General features: G+C 48.0%; 1 protein-coding gene across 1 annotated transcript in view; it reads right to left on the bottom strand.

Annotated features, from left to right (window-relative positions):
• Positions 1-17964, bottom strand: part of MYBL2 (MYB proto-oncogene like 2) — a 39094-nt gene extending 21130 nt beyond the window's left edge. Inside the window, exons 1-5 of the mRNA XM_044748292.2 lie at positions 17808-17964; positions 14157-14250; positions 3999-4070; positions 2692-2784; positions 2234-2454 (exon numbers count right to left, since the gene is read on the bottom strand). Coding sequence (XP_044604227.2) covers positions 2234-2454; positions 2692-2784; positions 3999-4070; positions 14157-14250; positions 17808-17827 — 500 coding nt within the window. The 5' untranslated portion in view covers positions 17828-17964. The remainder of the gene's footprint in view (positions 1-2233; positions 2455-2691; positions 2785-3998; positions 4071-14156; positions 14251-17807) is intronic.
• Between the last annotated feature and the right edge of the window lie 1506 nt (positions 17965-19470).

Here is a 19470-nt window from a genome sequence, read left to right as displayed (position 1 = left end):
GACTGTCCACTCTGAGCCTTGGTTTCTTTATCTGGAGAAGCAGAAGACCGCTTCATACTCCACCACTCACTGAAGATTAGACGAGGAGACATGTGTACTAGTACAAAGCACAGAGCAGCACAATACCACGGAACTGCAGAGCAGTACAGAAGTTCAGGGAAGCACAGGAGGACAGGAGCAGATTGGTACTGCAGTACGGAAGGAGTGGGTAGGAGAGAAGGCCACAGCAGTATGAAGTAGCATTCCAGAGAAGCATAGAAATATATAGTGTGTAGAAGTATAAGATACTAGGGAAGTATAGAGTATTACAGCAGTAGAGTAGGAAGCAGGACATGGCAGTAGAGTGGTACAGAAGTATAGAGAAGTAAGTACTACAGAAACACACAGCAGTAGAGTAGTAAGTAGCATACGCTGGTAGAGGAGTATAGAGGTAGAGAGCAGTACAGTACTACAGAAGCATATAGCAGGGGCCAGCCCGGTGGCACAGCAGTTAAGTTCACACGTTCTGATTCTCGGCGGCCCGGGGTTCATGGGTTCAGATCCCGGGTGCGGACATGCCATGCCGTGGTAGGCGTCCCACATATAAAGTGGAGGAAGATGGGCATGGATGTTAGCTCAGGGCCAGTCTTCCTCAGCAAAAAGAGGATTGGCAGCAGTTAGCTCAGGGCTAATCTTCCTCAAAAAAAAAAAAGCAGCATGTAGCAGCACATGTAGTAGAGCAATATGAAGCAGAGAGCGGTACAGTACTACAGAAGCGTGTAGCAGCACAGGAGGAAGCAGCACGTGACTGTACTTCAGTGTGGTACGTGGTACTACAGTAGTGTACAAGGGCCGACAGGCACTTCCTTCCCTGGGGCTCCACACAGAGTGCCTTTCCCTTGGACTGTGACCAGAGACTACCAGCTTGACCGAGCAGGAGGCTAAGAGGAGGGTGGGTATCTGCGATGGCTCCCACTGCAGCCGTCAGGACGGCGCTGACCAGGCAGGGCTCGGGGCACTATGAGGAGGTTGCGGGGGACCAACTGTGGTCTGAAAGGACAGAGAAACCTTCTCTGAGGAAATCACACCCCACCAAGAACTGCAGGATGAGAACATGTTGGCTACATGATGGGCGTGGGCAGAGGGTATCCCGGGCCGACAGAGGGACACAAGGGCGTGTTTGAGAAGAGCTCAGCACGTGTGAGGCACTGAGAGGAGGGCAGAGCAGCTGAAGTTCAACAGGTGAGCAGGCAGACGGTGAGTCGAGGAAGGCAGGTGGCGTGCGCCAGGCCACGCAGGCCACATGGGGAAAGAGGCCTTTTAACCCAAGTGTTAGAAGTGCCGAAAGGGTAACACATTCAGGTCTGAGTTTTGAAAAGAGACCATTCTAGACTTCAGGGGAAAAACACCCTCGGGCGTTTTATCTCCTCTCCCTCCAAGAACCGCACTGCCATGACAAAGAAAGGATTAAAAATAAAACAGTATAAGAGACAAAGAGAACAGGGTAGAAGACAGCAGCAAATAAGAGATTTTTCTAAGTTTCCACAAGATGGAAAGAAGTTAGGGGAGCTGGAGCCGGCCTCGTGGCCGAGCGGTTAAGTTCGCGTGTTCCACTTCAGCAGCCCAGGGTTTAGCCGGTTCGGATCCTGGGCACAGATGTGACACCATTCATCAGGCTATGCTGAGGCTGCGTCCCACATGCCACAACTAAAAAATATACAACTACATACCAGGGGAATTTGGGGAGAAAAAGCAGAAAAAAAAAAAAAGAAGTTAGGGGAGCAAGAAGCCACTTAGGAGACTAGGAGTCTGGCAAGAATGGAGCCAAGTCTTCCCAAAGCTCCCCACAGAACATCAAGAGGCTCAGGGCTTGGAGGGACCAGGCGCAGCTAGGAGTAGGGTGAAAAGGTCCAGATCCTGGCCCTGACCTTGTAGGCAGGAGGGAAGAGATTTATTTTCTAGAACAAATGACCAGGCAACGCTGGCCACAGCAGCAGAGGGCAGGGATGGTGCACAGAGCTGAAACGGGGACCAGATGAAAACCAGCACTAAATGGGAGGCCCCTTCTCCTGCCCTGCTCCAGAACTCCCCACAGCCAGGTCCAGGCAAGAATCTAAAGGATTCATCATCTCCGGGAAAAGTCAACAACTCTGAGAAATCTGACTCCTGGAGCACCCCCCGCAAGGCCCACAGATGACCCGACCTCCTGGGAACAGGGCCTGCCGGCTCCACCCCAGCCCCAGGAGGCACTCACCGCCCCGGCAGCATCTTGGCGATCTCGGCCCAGCGGTTGCCCAGCACCTTGTGGGCCTCACAGATGATGCGGTCCTCCTCCTCGGTCCAGCAGGACTTCTTCACCTCAGGGTTGAGGTGGTTGTGCCAGCGCTCACGGCACTGCTTCCCCAGCCGGCCCTTCAGGTGCTTGGCGATCAGCGTCCACTGCTTCGTGCCGTACTTCTTCACCAGCTCGATGACCTTGCAGAAAAGCCTCTGTGAAACCAGCGGGATGCGCCCCTCCCTCACCCCCCCACAGCACCATCACTCCGTGGGAGCCTCACCATGGCCCTGAGAAGGGACTGCCCAACCTGCGGGGTGACACACACCCACGCTCAGCTTGGCCCCCCTGCCAACCCCAAGGGCAGCCACACAGTCCCTTGACTTGCTGGGGTGGGTGAAGGCCCACTGTGTGCGAGGCCTTGACCCAGTAGTCACCTTTTGGTCTTCCTCTTTGGTCCATGGCCCCTTGACGAGGTCTGGATTCAAGACCCTCAGCCACCGGTACTGGCACTGCTGGTCAGTGCGGTTCTGGGGGAAGAAGAGGACCGTGACAACTCCTGGGATGGTGGCCTTGGACCCTTGTCGAGTGCTGGGCTCAGGGGACCGTGGCCAGGCTCACCTCAGATGGGCGTCTGTCTTGTTCCCTACACCCACCACTCACTACATGCCCACATGCCAGAACATGTGTGGTCTCCCTTTGCTATAAGAGGGCGTGGATGGAACTGGGCAAACTCAGAACTCTGCCCAGGGAAGCCACTTGCTGCCACCCTAACACAAGGAGCTGCCATCATGAGCCTTTAAACCCCTGTAAAAGCTTGTGAGGGGGCCGGCCCGTGGAGCAGCAGTTAAGTTTGCACGTTCCGTGTTGGTAGCCCAGGGTTTGCAGGTTCAGATCCCAGGTGTGGACCTACATACCACTTGTCAAGCCATGCTGTGGCCAGCACCCACATATACAATAGAGGAAGATGGGCACGGATGTTAGCTCAGGGCCAGTCTTCCTCAGCAATAAGAGGAGGATTGGCAGCAGATGGTAGCTCAGGGCTAATCTTCCTCAAAATAAAAATCCCCCCCAAAAAACCTAAAAAAGCTTGTGGGGTATGTGAGGGATCCTTGCTTGCTTCTGGGAAAATATCATTTCCCTAAAGGTTTCAGATCACGTGAAAGGAGGGGAGAAGAGGATGGGCAGAAGGAGTCTGGGGACTTGGTCACAGAGCTGCCTGAGTGACCCAGGAAATAAGCCAGACAGCAGCTCCTGCGACATTGCCACCTGCCAGACACCTGCAGTCCTGGGAGTGGGGATCTGAGGGGACCCGCACCACAGGAGGCTCCACATGCTGAATGTGGTGACACCAGCTAGCTCTGCGGGGGCCTCACCACAAAGCCTGCCAAGAGCATTGTCTCCCCAGTTCCAGTCTCACTGTTGAGACACTGAGCAGCAATTCGCTCCTGACTTGCAGGAAGACATGCACATGTCACTGATCACACGCTGCAAATGTCAGAGAGGCTGAAGACCACCAGGCATGCCAAGGCTGCTGGGTGGAGATGCTTACGTCAGGGTGCCTCCAATTCCAGTTTGGGAAGAAAGGGCTTAGGGAGGTTGTTTGGTTCTGTTTGGGTGAGCTGGGGGGCTTGGTAAGGAACTCCCTTTTTTTCTCCACGGCAGAAGGTCTGTCCTAGGCACACTGTCTGGTCACCAAGAACACTTGACCCTGGGGAGGGGGCCACAGAGGGGCTGTACTCACAGGAAAGTGGCTGGCCAGGAACTTCCAGTCTTGCTGTCCGAACTGCCTCACCAGAGTCCTCAGCTGCTCATCCTGCCAACACCAGAAAGACAGAGGGCTTGCTCACACATGTGCAGAAAGCAGCTGTTCCGGACAGAGCCTTCCCCAAGAGGAACAGCCTCATTCATCCATTCAGTCATGGAATGAGCAGCTACTACGAGCTGGGCACTACAGACACAGCAGCAGGCAGCCACAGAGCTGCCCCAACCTCAGGGGACTTGTGGTCTAAAGGGAGGCAGATGCTAAGCAAAGGCTCCCACAAACAAAAGTAAAGCCACCCCAGGCCGGGGGTACGGAGAGGTATATAGTGACTGTCTATTCAGGGAGACCAAGGGATGGGCTCAAAGGAAGTTTGAGGTAGCTGAATGCAGGAAGCAAGTGAGAGAGGGATGCAAGGGGCCAGACCACATGCAGGACTGATTCAGGCCTCTGGGTCATGCAAAGCCACTGACGCATTCAAGCAGTGGATGGTCATGGTCTGAATGCTTGTTGTGAAGTTCACTTTGGTAGCTGCAAGAAAACCGGCTTAAGAGGGCAGGATGGACAAAAAGACGCCATTACAGGCACCCAGGCCAGAGAGGCCAGTGACTCAGCAGGGAGATGGAGAGACCTGGGCAGAATAATCAAGAGTAGTTAGAAGGCAAAACACTATCGGTTAAAACATTCTCCTGAAAACGAACTACTGATTCAGGCAAGAACACGAAATCTCAGCATCACCATGATGCACGAAAGGAGTCAGGCAGAAAGGGGTACACACTGCGTGATTCCACACGTATCCAATTCTAGACGATGTTAACTAAGCTACAGGGACAGAAAGGTAGTCAGTGGTTGTCTGAGGTCAGGGGTGGAGAGAGGGAGGGATGGATAGCAAAGGGGAGCAAGGAATGTTTGGGGGGGTGACATTCTATAATGTGAAGGTGCTCATGGTTCAACAGCAAAACATCAGTTGAAACTCATCAAACTGTCCTTTAAATGGTTGTAGTTGATTGTAGGTAAGGTATTCCTCAGTCAAATTGATTTTTTTCACTTAACATATGAAGATAAAGAAAATGTGGCATATCCATACAATGGAATATTATTCAGCCTTAAAACAGGAGGAAATTCTCAGTCTAGGAGGTGACGTCAGCATCACTGCGGAGAGAGCTTTCCCAGTAATCCCTCCCCTCCACCACACAATGAAAAAGACATCCATAGTCCAACAGAGGACATCCAAACACAACACAAAAGACATCCGAGAGACCCACACAGCCATATGACAGGGGGCAGAGAGGCTGGAGCCCCCCTTGGAGGAGGTGGAACGGGGCTAAGAGAAAACTTCATTCCCTCCCCAAAAGACTAGGATCTGGGACCGTGGGAGGCCTCAGAGAGGGAAGGAAGTGGGGAGGGGACATTCATTCGCAGGAACGTCAAAGATCCACGAGGGCCCTTGCAGCCTAGAGGGAACCCCTCTACTGGGGTGAAAGCTACTGTGGGGGTGACCTCATCAAGCCAACCCTGACAGCAGACAGCAAGGGCAGAGCAAGAAAACCCCAAGAGCATGCAGAAGAAAGTGCACCCCCTCCCACCCACCCAACGCCAGCTCCAGTGCCTGGCATCCTGGTGGACCACAGAGGGCTCAGAATATGCAGCTCTTGACCCCCACCCAGTGGCAACAGGCGGTAACTGCAATCAAATAATACCACTATGTGCAAAAACAGAGCCATGCCCTCTAGTAGTATCCAAAATTATATTAAATCTCCAGACCAGAGAGAAAATGACAAGTACACAGAAATCAGTCCTGAGGACACAAAAACACATAATCTAAATGACAGAGAATTAAAAATAGCTGTCAGAAAATTCAACAAGTTAAAAGAGAATGTAGAGAAACAATTCAACAAGTTCAGGAGCTACTTCATAAAAGAAGATTGAAACTATGAAGAAGAATCAATCAGAAATATTAGAGATGAAAGACACAATGGAAGAGATCAAACAAAATATGGATTCCCTGAACACCTGAGCAGACATCATAGAAGAATGAATCAGCATAATTGAGGGTAGACATGTTGAAACACTCCAGATAGAGGAGAGAGAACTAAGGCTAAAAAGAAACGAAGAAAGTCTCCACGAAATATCTGAATCAATTAGGAAATGCAATATAAAAATTATAGTATTCAAGAAGGAGAAGAGAAGGAGAATGGAGCAGAAAGCTTGTTCAAAGAAATAATAGCAGAGAACTTCCCAAATCTAGGGAAGGAGATGGAAATCCACATGGAAGAGGCTAACAGATCTCCTAAATATGTCAATGTAAAAACATCTACTGCAAGGCATATAGTAGTGAAACTGGCAAAAGTAAATGACAAAGAAAAAATACTAAGGGTAGCAAGGCAGAAGAAAATAACATACATCAGGCTTTCAGCAGATTTCTCTGCAGAAACCTTATAGGCTAGGAGAGACTGGAATGACATATTCAAATCTTTGAAGGACAAAAACTTTCAGCCAAGAATATTCTATCCAGCAAAAATATCCTTCAGATATGAGGGAGAAATAAAAGCTTTCCAAGATAAACAAAAGCTAAGGGAGTTCGTAGCCACAAAACCCCACAGTCACACAAGAAATCCTCAGGAAGGCCTTCATACTCAGAAAAAAAAAAGGGGGAGAAAGAGGTTACAAAGCAGAGTAAGGTGATAAATAGGTAGACAAAGTCAGAAAATTGCAGCTATACATCAGAACAGGTTAGTAAATACTCAAACATAGCACTGAAGATAAAGGAAAACACCAAAAACAAAGATAATCTTGTCATTTCAACCACAAACTCACAACATAACATGGAATAAGATGTGACAAGAACAACTTACGAGGGGAGGAGGAAAGGGACTGAATCGGTTTAGACTAAGGAAATAAGAGGGCATCAGAAAATGAACTATCTTGTCTACAAGATTATGAATACAAACCTCATGGTAACCACTAAACAAAAAAGCAGAACAGAGACACAAATAATAAGTAAGGAGAAAACAAACACAACACAACATAAAAAACTACATAACTCAACTGGTAGACCAAAATACACAGGACACTAAACAAAGGAAATGCAGGAGAACCAGAAAACGAGTGATAAAATGGCAGCATTAAGCCTTCATATAGCGATAATCACCCTGAACGTAAACAGATTGAATTCGCCAATAACAAGACACAGAATGTGGAGACGGTATAAAGAACAAGACCCAACAATATGCTGCATCCAGGAAACACATCTCAGCTCCAATGACAAACACAGGCTCAGAGTGAAGGGGAGGAAGACGATACTCCAAGCTAATGGTAAACAAAAGAAAGCAAGGGTTGCAATACTTATATCAGACAAAGTAGATTGCAAGATAAGACAGGTAAAGAGAGACAAAGAGGGGCAGTACATAATGATCAAAGGGACAGTCCACCAAGAAGACAACACTATAAATATCTATGCACCCAACATAGGGGCACCAAAGTACATAAGCAACTATTAACAAACCTAAAAGAAGACATTAATAATAACACAATTAATAGTAGGGTACCTCAACACTCCACTCGCATCAATGGATAGCTCATCCAGACAGAAAATCAACAAGGAAAAAGTGGAATTAAATGAAAAGCTAGATCAGTTGGACTCAATAGACATATATAGATCACTTCATCCAAAAACAGCAGAATACATATTCTTCTCAAGTGCGCACGGAACATTCTCAAGGACAGACCATATGTTGGGAAACAAGGCAAGCCTCAATAAATTTAAGAAGACTGAAATAATAACAAGCATCTTTTCTGATCACAATGCTACAAAGCTAGAAATTAATTATAAGAAAAAGGCTGAGAAAGGGACAAAGTTGTGGAGGCTAACCAATATTGAAAAACCAATGGATCATTGAAAAAATTAAAGGAGAAATCAAAAAATCTCTGGAGACAGATGAAAATGAAAACACACCATACTAACTCACATGGGATGCAGCAAAAGCCGTAGTAAGAGGGAAATTCATTGCAAAACAGGCTAACCTTAACAAACAAGAAAAATCCCAAATAAGCAATCTCAAACTACATCTAACTGAATTAGAAAAAGAAGAACAAACAAAGCCCAAAGTCAGAAGGAAAGAAATAATAAAAATCAGAGCAGAAATGAATGTTATTGAAACAAAAAAGGGCAGCAGAAAGGATCAATGAAACAAAGAGCTGGTTATTTGAGAAGATAAACAAAATTGACAAACCCCCAACCAGACTTACAAAGAAAAAACGAGAGAAAGCTCAGATAAATAAAATTAGAAATGAAAGACGAGAAATAACAACAGATACCACAGAAGTACAAAGGATTATAAGAGAATACTATGAAAAGCTATACGCCAACAAAACGGACAATCTAGAGGAAATGGATAAATTCTTAGACTCTTAACAACCTCCCAAAGCTGAATCAAGAAAAAATAGATAATCTGAATAGACCAATCACAAGTAAAGAGATTGAAACAGTAATCAAAAGCATCCCAAAGAATAATAAAAGCCCAGGACCAGACAGCTTCCCTGGAGAGTTCTACCAAACTTTCTGAGAGGATTTAATACCTATCCTTCTCAAGATATTCCAAAAAACTAAGGAAGATGAAATGCTTCCTAAGACATTCTATGAGGCCAACATCACTCTGATACCAAAGCCTGACAAGGACAACACAATAAAGGAAAACTACAGGCCAATATCACTGATGAACATAGATGCAAAAATCCTCAACAAAATATTGGCAACCTGAATACAGCAATACATCAAAAAGATCAGGGTCGGCCCCGTGGCCGAGTGGTTAAGTTCACACACTCTGCTTCAGCGGCCCAGAATTTCTCTGGTTCGGATCCTGGGCATGGACATGGCACAGCTCATCAAGCCACGCTGAGGTGGCATCCCACATGCCACAAATAGAGGGAGCTACAACTAAAAATATACAACTACGTACCAGGGAGCTTTGGGGAGAAAAAGGAAAAATAAAATAAAATCTTAAAAAAAAAAAAATCATGTCACGATCAAGTAGTATTTATACCAGGGACACAGGGATGGTTCAAAATCCGCAAATTAATCAATGTGATACACATTAACAAAATGAGGAATAAAAACCACATTATCATCTCAATAGATGCAGAGAAAGCATTTGACAAGATCCAACAGCCATTTATGATAAAAACTCTTAAAATGGGGATACAAGGAAATTACTTCAACATAATAAAGGCCATATATGACAAACCTACAGCTAACATCATACTCAATGGGGAAAAACTAAATGCCATCCCTCTGAGAACTGGAACAAGACAAGGATGCCCACTACCACCACTCTTATTCAACATAGTACTAGAGGTTTTGGCCAGAGGAATTAGGCAAGAGAAAGGAATAAAAGGAATCCAAATAGGGAGTGAAGAAGTGAAACTCTCGCTGTTTGGAGACAACATTATCTTATATGTAGAAAACCCTAAAGAATCCATCGGAAAACTTTTAGAAATAATTAACAACTACAGTAAAGTTGCAGGGTACAAAATCAACTTACAAAAATCAGTTGCATTCCTATACTCTAATAACAAACTAACAGAAAGAGAACTCCAGAATACAATTCCATTTACAATCTCAACAAAAAGAATAAAATATCTAGGAATAAATTTAACTAAGGAGGTGAAGGACTTATACAATGAAAACTCTAAGACATTATTGAAAGAAATTGATGATGACATAAAGAGGTGGAAAGAGATTCCATGCACATGGATTAGAAGAATAAACATAGTTAAAATGTCCATACTACCCAAAGCAATCTACAGATTCAATGCAATCCCAATCAGAATCCCAATGACATTCTTCACAGAAATAGAACAAAGAATCCTAAAATTCGTATGGGGCAACCGAAGACCCCAGATTGCTAAAGTAATTCTGAGACAAAAAGAACAAAGCTGGAGGCATCACAATCCTTGACTTCAAAATGTACTACAAAGCCATAGTAATCAAAACAGCATGGTCTGGGGCTGGCCCTGTGGCCGAGTGGTTAAATTCGCATGCTCTGCTTTGGCGGCCCAGGGTTTCGCTGGTTCAAATCCTGGGCGCAGACATGGCACCGCTCATCAAGCCATGGTGAGGTGGCATCCCACAAGACACAACTAGAAGGACCCACAACTAAAAATACACAGCTGTATACTGGGGGAGCTTTGGGAGAAAAAGGAAAAATAAAATCTTAAAAAAAAAAACAAACAGCATGGTACTGGTACAAAAACAGGCGCACAGATCAATGGAACAGAACTGAAAGCCCTGAAATAAAACCACACATCTACACACAGCTAACCTTCAACAAAGGTGCCAAGAACACAGAATGGAGAAAAGATAGTCTCTTCACTAAATGGTGTTAGGGAAACTGGACAGCCACATGCAAAAGAATGAAAGTAGACCGTTATCTCATGCCATACAAAAAAATAAACTCAAAATGGATCAAAGACTTGAAGATAAGACCTGAAACCATATAACTCCTGGAAGATAATATAGGTAGTACACTTTTTGACATCGAACTTAAAAGGACCTTTTCGAATACCATGTCTTCTTAGACAAGGGGAACAAAAGAAAAAACAACAAGTGGGACTTCATCAGACTAAAGAGCTTCTGCAAGGCAAAAGAAACTAGGATCAAAACAAAAAGACAACCCACCCATTGGGAGAAAATATTTGCAAATCATATATCCAACAAGGGGTTAACCTCCATAATATATAAGGACTCATACAATTCAACAACACCAAAAAAAACAGCCCCATCAAAAAATGGGCAGAGGATTTGAACAGACATTTTTCCAGAGAAGATATACAGACGGCCAATAAACACATGAAAAGACGTTCAACATCACAAATCATCAGGGAAATGAAAATCAAAACTATACTAAGATACCACCTTATGCCTGTTAAAATGGCTATAATCACTAAGACTAAAAATAACAAATGCTGGAGAGGGGGTAGAGAGAAGGGAACCCTCATACACTGCTGGTGGGAATGCAAACTGGTGCAGCCACTATTGAAAACAGTATGGAGATTCCTCAAAAAACTAAAAATAGAACTACCACATGACCCAGCTATCTCACTACTGGGTATCTACCCAAACAACTTGAAATCAATAATCCAAAGTAACATATGCTCCCCTATGTTCACCGCAGCACTATTCACAACAGCCAAGACATGTAAGCAATCCAAGATCCCATCCTCTGATGACTGAATAAAGAAGATGTGGTGTATATATACAATGGAATACTACTCAGCCACAAAAAAGGACAAAATCATCCCATTTGGAACAACATGGAAGGACCTGGAGGGAATTATGCTAAGCGAAATAAGCCAGACTGAGAAAGACAAACACCATATGATTTCACTCATATGTGGAACATAAACAAACACATGGACAAAGAAAACAGTTCAGTGGTTACCAGGGGAAGGCAGGCCGCAGGTGGCCACAGGGGGGAGCACTTACGTGGTGACAGACAAATAATACACAACTCAAATTTCACAATGACACAAACTATTATGAACTCAATAAAAAAAAAAAAAGGAAATTCTGTCACATGCTACAACATGGACAAACCACGAGGAATTATGCTAAGTGAAATAAGCCAGTCACTAAAGGACAAATACTGTATGATTCCACTCATATGAAATACTTAAAGTCGTCAAAATCACAGAAACAGAAAGTAGAAAGGTGGTTGCCAAGGGCTAGAAGAGGAGATGAGGAATTGATGTTTAGTGGATATAGAGATTCAGTTTTGCAAGATGAGAAAGTTCTAGAGATCTGTTGCACAACAATGTGAATATACTTAACACAAACTGAACACTTAAAAATGGTTACAATAGTAAATTTAATATTATCTGTTTTTTTTCTTACCACACACACACACACACACCAGCTGGGCAAAGTCCCACAGCCCACACCCACACAGCCAGCCCCGGACACGCTGCCCTCCCCTGGCACTTGACCTGGCCAGGCCACCACCTGCCTTCCTCCCATCTTCCCTATGTCCATCCCGACAAGTGGCACGGCCACTTTGCTGTTTCATCTCCAGCTCCTCCTGAACCCCGTGGGCCTCCTCCACCTGTCAACTCCATCTCGCTCTGCCAGTGTCTCCACAGCCATCTTCCTGCCTGGTATAGCGCCCTCCACTCCCTTGGTACTGATCCCAGGCTGCCCCCCAATCTCTTATCCACCCTACACACAGCAGACTAGCTCCCCTGAAGCCCAGCTATATTCATGTCACTCCTCTGCTTTAAAAACCTTCAATGGCTCCGCCCTGCTAACTAAATACATGCTACACTCCTCAGCCAGACACTCAAGGCCTTCTAGGATGTGCCCCAATTAATCTTTTTGTCCATTTCCCTCCAGCCAAACCAGGCCCCTCTCCTTGCTTTTCCCCACCCATCCCCTATTCTGCCTTGCCCACCATTTTGCACACTTCCCTGACTGCTGAATTTCCAAATCCTGATCCTTGAAACTTTCCCTAATCTCTTCGGACAACAGTAACCTCTCCCTCTAAAGGTATTTCAACTATTACAGCGCCTCCTCCGTGCTAGGAGCCTTAGTGCAAGAGTAGAGATATGATGGTGAGCACACAGAGAGAGACATGAATCCTGCTGGCTAATGCCAGCACATCCACGGGCCTGCATGCGCAGGGGCTTATCTCTCCATCTCAGGTAGAGAGCTGCTCTGGGGTAGGAATCTTGTTTATTCTTCTAAGACCACAAGAGCCCAACATAGTCCCTGATCCACAGTGGGATGAACAGCAAAGGCTTGCTTAGCACTCCGCTGAAGAAACATATTCTACAATTTAAGCGGGTTTCACAACTCACGTAAGTTAAAGGAAAAAAAGACCTAAAACTAAACACATCCAGGAAAATAGAAGCAGAACAAAAAGATAAGGCCAGTAGGAGTCTAAAATGGTACAACCAATTTAGAAAGAGGTCCAGCAGTTTCTATAAAACTAAGCAGACACCTATCCCATGACCATATCTCAGTATCCCCATAGAGAAATGAAAACATAATCCTCAAAAAAGACTTAGGCAAGAATCTTCATAGCCACAATCACCAAAAACTAGAAACAGCCCAAAAGTCCATCAACAAGTGAAACAGACTCTAACACAATACTGTTCAGCAACAAAAAAAGACGAACAAATTACTGAATCATGCAACTTTATGCTGAGCAAAAGAAGGCTGATAGAAGAGTATAGTTGTGTGATTTCATTTATGAGACATTCAAGAACAGGCAAAACAAAACTCAGAGAGACATTAGATCAGCAATTGTCTGGAGCTGGGGAAGATGGACCACAAAGGGGACTTTTTGGGATAGTCAGGGTTGTGCTTACATGAGCATACACATTTGTCAAAACCGCTGGAACTGTTCACTTTGAAAGGTGTATTTGAGTGTATATAAATATTTCCCTAAACTTGATTAAAGAATGAAAAGAAAATCAATTCAGAGCTTGATGTCATGAGAGACAATAAAGTTAATCTTAAAAAATAGTAATAGGGGCCGGCCCCATGGCTGACTGGTTAAGTTTGCGCGCTCTGCTTCGGTGGCCCAGGGTTTTGCTGGTTCAGGTCCCAGGTGCGGACACGGCACCGCTCATCAGGCCATGCTGAGGCAGCGTCCCACATAGCAGAACCAGAAGGACCTACAACTAGAATGTACAACTGTAGGCTGGGAAGGCTTTGGGGAGAAAAAAAGAAGAAGATTGGCAAGAGATGTTAGCTCAGGGCCAATCTTAAAAAAAGGAAAAGAAAATATTAAAAAAAAAAAAACAGTAATAAAGAGGGGGTTGCAGATTTGGCTAAACCTCCTAGCAGTTAAAGGACAAGAGGCACAATTAATGTCCGCAATACAGAACACAACAGCTCCCAGGAGACAACAGCAATTGCTGGCCCTGAGGTTTGAGGGACACACGCCCCAAAAAGACATCAATACTGAAACTCTCCAAGGATGCTCTGAGAAGAGGTATCATCGGGGAGAACCAGAGAACCCATCCACTTCTTTCACCAGCTGCTCCTCTTCCTCCCACATGTCAGGGTATCAGGCAGACACATCCCAGGCTCAGTTTTCAGGCCATCCCACCCCCCTTGAATTGCCCCTCAGTGTCACTTACCTCTTCGTGAGTCCATTTGACCTTACACTTGCTGTCCCTCTGCTCCGGCACGTCTGAATCCGTGTCCTGGTAATGCAGCTCATCCAGCTCCTCACTGCAGGGGGAGCAAGTTAAAGGTCAAGTACATGAGCCTCCACACGTCTTTGCTACATGACAGATGGACAGTGTGGGCAGTGGCCAGTCACCTCTAGGGAAAAGGTAGGGGAGGCAGGCTTTTACTCTTTCTGCTTTTTTTTTTTTTTGAGGAAGTTTAGCCCTGAGCTAACTACTGCCAATCCTCCTCTTTTTGCTGAGGAAGACTGGCCCTGAGCTAACATCCATGCCCATCTTCCTCTACTTTATACGTGGGATGGCTACCACAGCATGGCATTTGCCAAGCGGTGCCATGTCCACACCCATACCCGAACTGGCAAACCCTGGGAGGCCAAGAAGCAGAACGTGCACACTTAACCACTGTGCCACCGGGCCGGCCCCTCTTTCTGCTTTTAAAACCAGAAGTACTTCCACATTTTTTTTTTTTAAAGATTTTATTTTTCCTTTTTTTCCCCAAAGCCCCCCAGGACATAGTTGTGTATTTTTAGTTGTGGGTCCTTCCAGTGTGGCATGTAGGATGCCTGCCTCAGCGTGGCCTGATGAGCAGTGCCATGTCTGTGGCCAGGATTCAAACCCCGAAACCCTGGGCCACCGAAGCAGAGGGCGTGAACCCAACCACTCGGCGATGGGGCCGGCCCCCTCCACATTCTTTTTAATTTTTTTCAATTTAATTTTTTCATTTTATTCTCTTATTTTCAGGAACAACCTAATGATTTCAAAAGCTACAAGAAAAAAAGAGGTTAAGATTTCATCAAGAATGTTATAATATTCAAAACCAGACACCCATTTAATATTTTTAGTAACAAAACTTTTTAAACTTGCATGGATATTTTGAGGATTAAAGCTAATGATTTATGTAATCATCAAGCACCAGGATTTTAAGAAATATTAGTTATTTTAAATACATTATCTCAGTAACTGTGTCCAGTTTTGCACATCCCCTTCTCAATCCTTCCCCACACACAGACATAGTTTATGGAATACAAGCAGGGTAGAAGCAGCTTTGAATTCTGGATGTTTTAAATTATCTAATAGGCAATTTTCCAAGTTGCTCCAAAATCTTCCTATTTACCAGGTTTAATGGTTACAAAAATGGAGATCACACTATCCATCTCCAGGGATGTCAGGGGCTCACACAAGGTTAGTAACCTCCCAACTCCATGTGGTGGGGCCTGCAGCAGGTCACCTGTCAGGTACTCCTAAGGCAGGTATATGTAAGTGGGAAAAGCCCGCACATCTCCAAACAAGCAAGGCCAGCACAGGCCGGGTGCCAAAAGAAGGAAGAGGGCTTCCTTTCGTGTCCACACTTTCCCCTTCCCCAGAACTCAGCATCTTCCCAGAGCCACTCCTACACTCCCAGGACACCTTGGAAATCCTCCTGCCTCAGAATGTGCACCCTTAGGCTGCAAGTGCCTGTCTCCTTGACATCATCAACAGGTCAGCTCCACCTCCACCTCTCCCTGGATTGCGGCGGGGGGGTGTGGGGACCCGCGCACCAAAAGGCCTTAAGAAATGTTTGCTCAGGGAATGACTGGATACACAAATGAATGAATGAACGAATGTGCAAAGCTGCTGCCTATTAGTCAAAAAAATGCTAATTTAAGTAAATTTTTTAGAAGTAGGAAAGGAAGGTATGGCATCTAAACCCAGCAACACATCAGTCACAGAAGGAGCTGGAATTCAGCCTTGTGCTGTCACTCCCGAGCCAATTCAAGGGGTCCTCCACCGCGGTAAAGTAGGAGGCAAGAAATCTACAAGACACTAATTAACAGAATGAAGCTGGTTTTAAAATCAGCTGCCCCAGACTCCTTTCTGACAGAAACCACACTTGGTTCTCCAGCACCCAGCTTCTAATCGAACCTGAGCAAATGTTCCTTCAAGGATGAACAGGTGTCTGTGTGTACACTCTGGTGCTTTTTAATGGGGAAGCAACTCGGACAGCTGGGAGAATTCTGTGAGATAATATACTTCTATCACCAACATGGTGCTGACCATGCACTTCACAGGCACTCCCGTCATCCCCATTTAATGGATGTGGAAACTGAGGCTCACAGGGCTTATGCCACTTGCGAAGTCCGCAGAGCCAGGCTCCAAACCTGCACCTTCAAGTCTTCACCTCGTAATCCCAGCTGAAAAAGCAGAGGCCAAGTCAGTGGTGGCCACCACATGTAGGTCCCACACACCCTTTCTACGCCCTTCAGTGTGCTGGGCTCTGCTCCAGGTGGGGTGAGTCAGAAGCTGAGCGGGAAGTGGGGCACTGATGCCGCGGAGAGTCATAGCAAGTGGCCAAGAATGGAGCTGAGCGATGTGGGGTGCCAGGGTGCAGAACCCACCCCTCACCTGGGAGGGGGTTCCTCCAGTGAGCCCCAGGGGAGAAGTGGCAGAGGACCTGGGGGTTGTCTGGGGCTTTTATCATTTCCTGGAGTGATACTTCCGGAACCAAAAGTCAGGAGAGCGCCTGACAAGTGCCTAACCGGAAAACTCCCGGGAACTGGAGCTGCCCTGGGAAATGGTGACCTGAGGAAGAGAGACCCTGTGCCAGGCACCCTGGCCACTGCGCAGGGCTCAGACGCCTCCTTGCTGAGAGGAGCTCTGGGGAAGGCCTCTCGGGTCTGCACCCGCGGCCTGAGAAGGCAAACACCACTTGCAGAGGGCTGTGGGGCTGTCTGAGTCCAGGGAGGGGTCAGGGCAGGACCCCTTTGTCCTCCCTGACTCCCAAGCTGGCTGAGAAGTCCAGAACTCAGGCCCCAGGAGCGCAGGCGTAAGACTGGGACCTGGAGCCCAGAGAGCCGCGTCGGGGCTCCACTCAGCCACTTATTCTCTGGGGGAGTAAGTAAAATGGAGACCACAGTTCCTGCCTTGGCCCCAGGGGCTGCTGGCACAGAGTGGTCTTGACACACATCAGTTTCTCTTCCCCTCACCTCCGACCCCAGCTGCCCCAAAACTCCTCACGTGGAACAGGAAGACAGGTCTCTGAAACTAAACCGAGCTGGGGCCCGGAAGCCAGGTGGTGGGGGACAAAGTGCCCCCTCCCCCACGGCACACTTCCCAGGCCAAGGGAGAGCGTTTGGGGCCCTCTGGGCTTCCCCAAACGTTGAGAATCGGCAAATCTGAACCCAAATAAGCTTGAACGACAAGTGTCTTCCAGGCTTCGGCCTCCCGCTCACTGTGACTTGGAGAATCATTTTCCCTCTTCAGGGGTCGCCTCCGTCCCCGGTAAAGGCCCTACCAGTTGACACCGCCATCCCACCCCCACCCTGCAATTAGGCGGGAGACAAAATGACATCATGCAGGGCTTGGCCCGGGTCCCAGGAGACCCGCTCGCCCCGGCTCCGAGGCCCAGCAGGCCCGGGGAGCGAAGGGAGGGACCCTCAGGAGCCCCCCGGCTTCGCGCGCGCCCCCTGACTCGGGCGACCCAGGGCGCAGCATTTCCCCCAGAACCCTGGCCCCCGCCCCTTCGGAGGGGCCACGGCTTGAGGGGGGTGGGAGCGGGAATCAGGGTGGAGGGGGATGGGGTCTGCGGAGGGGGAGGGGCCCTCAGCCCCCCGCCACGCTCACCCGCGCGTCCGTCGAGACATCCCCCCGGCCCGGGCCGCGCCGCGCTCGCCCGCCCGCCGGCTGAGCCCGGAGCGGGAGCCGGGCCGGGGTCAGGGCGCTGGCTGTTCCGGCCGCTCCGGGCCCCGGGGCCGCGCTGGGAGGCGTCAGCGTGTCCCCAGGTCCCGCCGCCGCTCGCAGGAACTGCAGCCGCCGCCGGCGCGCACAGAAGCACTTTTCTATCTCCCGCCAAGCGCGTCGGCGCCGCCCGGGCCTGGCGCGCGGGCGGGCGGGCTGTGCGGGGCGGGGCCTGCGGGGAGGGCGGGGCCTGTGAGGAGGGGCGGGGCCTGCGGGCGCGCCGGAGCTGTACCGGCCGAGAGCCCTGCAGGCGGAGGGCAGGGAGCCCAAGAGGTGCGGTGGCGCCTTGCGAGATGCGACTCCGAACGGGCCGCCAGGTGACTGAGGCCTGGTCCAGGCTCAGTGTGGATCCGGGGCGGCGCAGGAGCAGCCCACACAGCAAAGGCTGAGGAAAGGCAGTGAGGTGCAAGGATGGAGAGTCAGGCCGGGGAAACCGACTGTGCAAAACCCCCAGCGCTAGTCCAAGCCGCTCCTCCGTCCCTACAGCCCCCACCCTAAATCGGCCCCTCACCCCTACCATCTCCCTGCTTCCTCTGCAGCCTCGAATTCAATGGCTCCGGCTCCTCAGCTCCACTCGTGGCAACCCGAGTGAGGCTTATATAATGCAAAACTGATCTTGCCTATGCAGTCTTAAAACCGCCCACCTCTCCCTCAGGGTAAAAGACTCCATAATCAGGTTGATACAATCCTGCCCTATCACCACCCTGCCCCTAGCCAAAGGGAACTTGCTAGCCTCCTTGCCTTTGCTGGGCCATTATCTGGGCAGGAACACTTCCCGCCCCTCCCTCCTGACTAACTCCTATTTATCCCTGGGGTCTACTGCCCACAATCTGCTTGTTAACTGTGCGTTTCCTCCTTCGAACTTTGGGCATGCTGAGGTCCAACTGGCCCCTCAATTCACCGCAGTATTCCCAGGGTCCAGAATTCAACTTGAGTTGAATTCCGTTTGCCATGTGCTTAAACAAACTGCAAGAGACTTAGCAAGGATTCTCCATTTTAAGCTCCCATTTACCAAGTACCTCCGCAGTATCATGCCACACAGGGCTCCCAGGGCGGAGTGCTGAGACAAGGTAAATGAACCATGAGACGGGAGCCTGGGGAGACCTGGCAGAACTTCAGCCCCTTACCCTCTGCTTGTGCTTTAGATCCATCTTCCAGAAGCTGCTGGCCACCTGGGACAGTCCAGCCAGCTGTTGCAAACTTCATTTAGCACAGCAGAAGGAATACTGACAAGTGATAGAAGCTTCCCCATCAATCAATTCAAGCCTTCCCCTACCTACTTCCTTCATAAAGGAATTCATGTGGACATTCCCTGTTCATTGCTAGGGTGTAGTATTTAAGAGTGCAGGAGGTTGCCCCGTGGTGGAGTGGTTAGTTTCCGATGGTCTGCTTCAGTGGCCGGGGTTTTGCCAGTTCGGATCCTGGGCGGGGACAGGGCACTGCTCATCAGGCCATGCTGAGGCAGCATCCGACATAGCACAACCAGAAGGACCTACAACTAGAATATACAACTATGTACTAGGGGGGCTTTGGGGAGAAGAAGAAGAAA

Source organism: Equus asinus, chromosome 15 (genome assembly GCF_041296235.1).
Source record: "Equus asinus isolate D_3611 breed Donkey chromosome 15, EquAss-T2T_v2, whole genome shotgun sequence".
Classification (NCBI taxonomy): Eukaryota; Metazoa; Chordata; class Mammalia; order Perissodactyla; family Equidae; genus Equus; species Equus asinus.
This window is presented reverse-complemented; position numbering and strand designations above follow the sequence as displayed.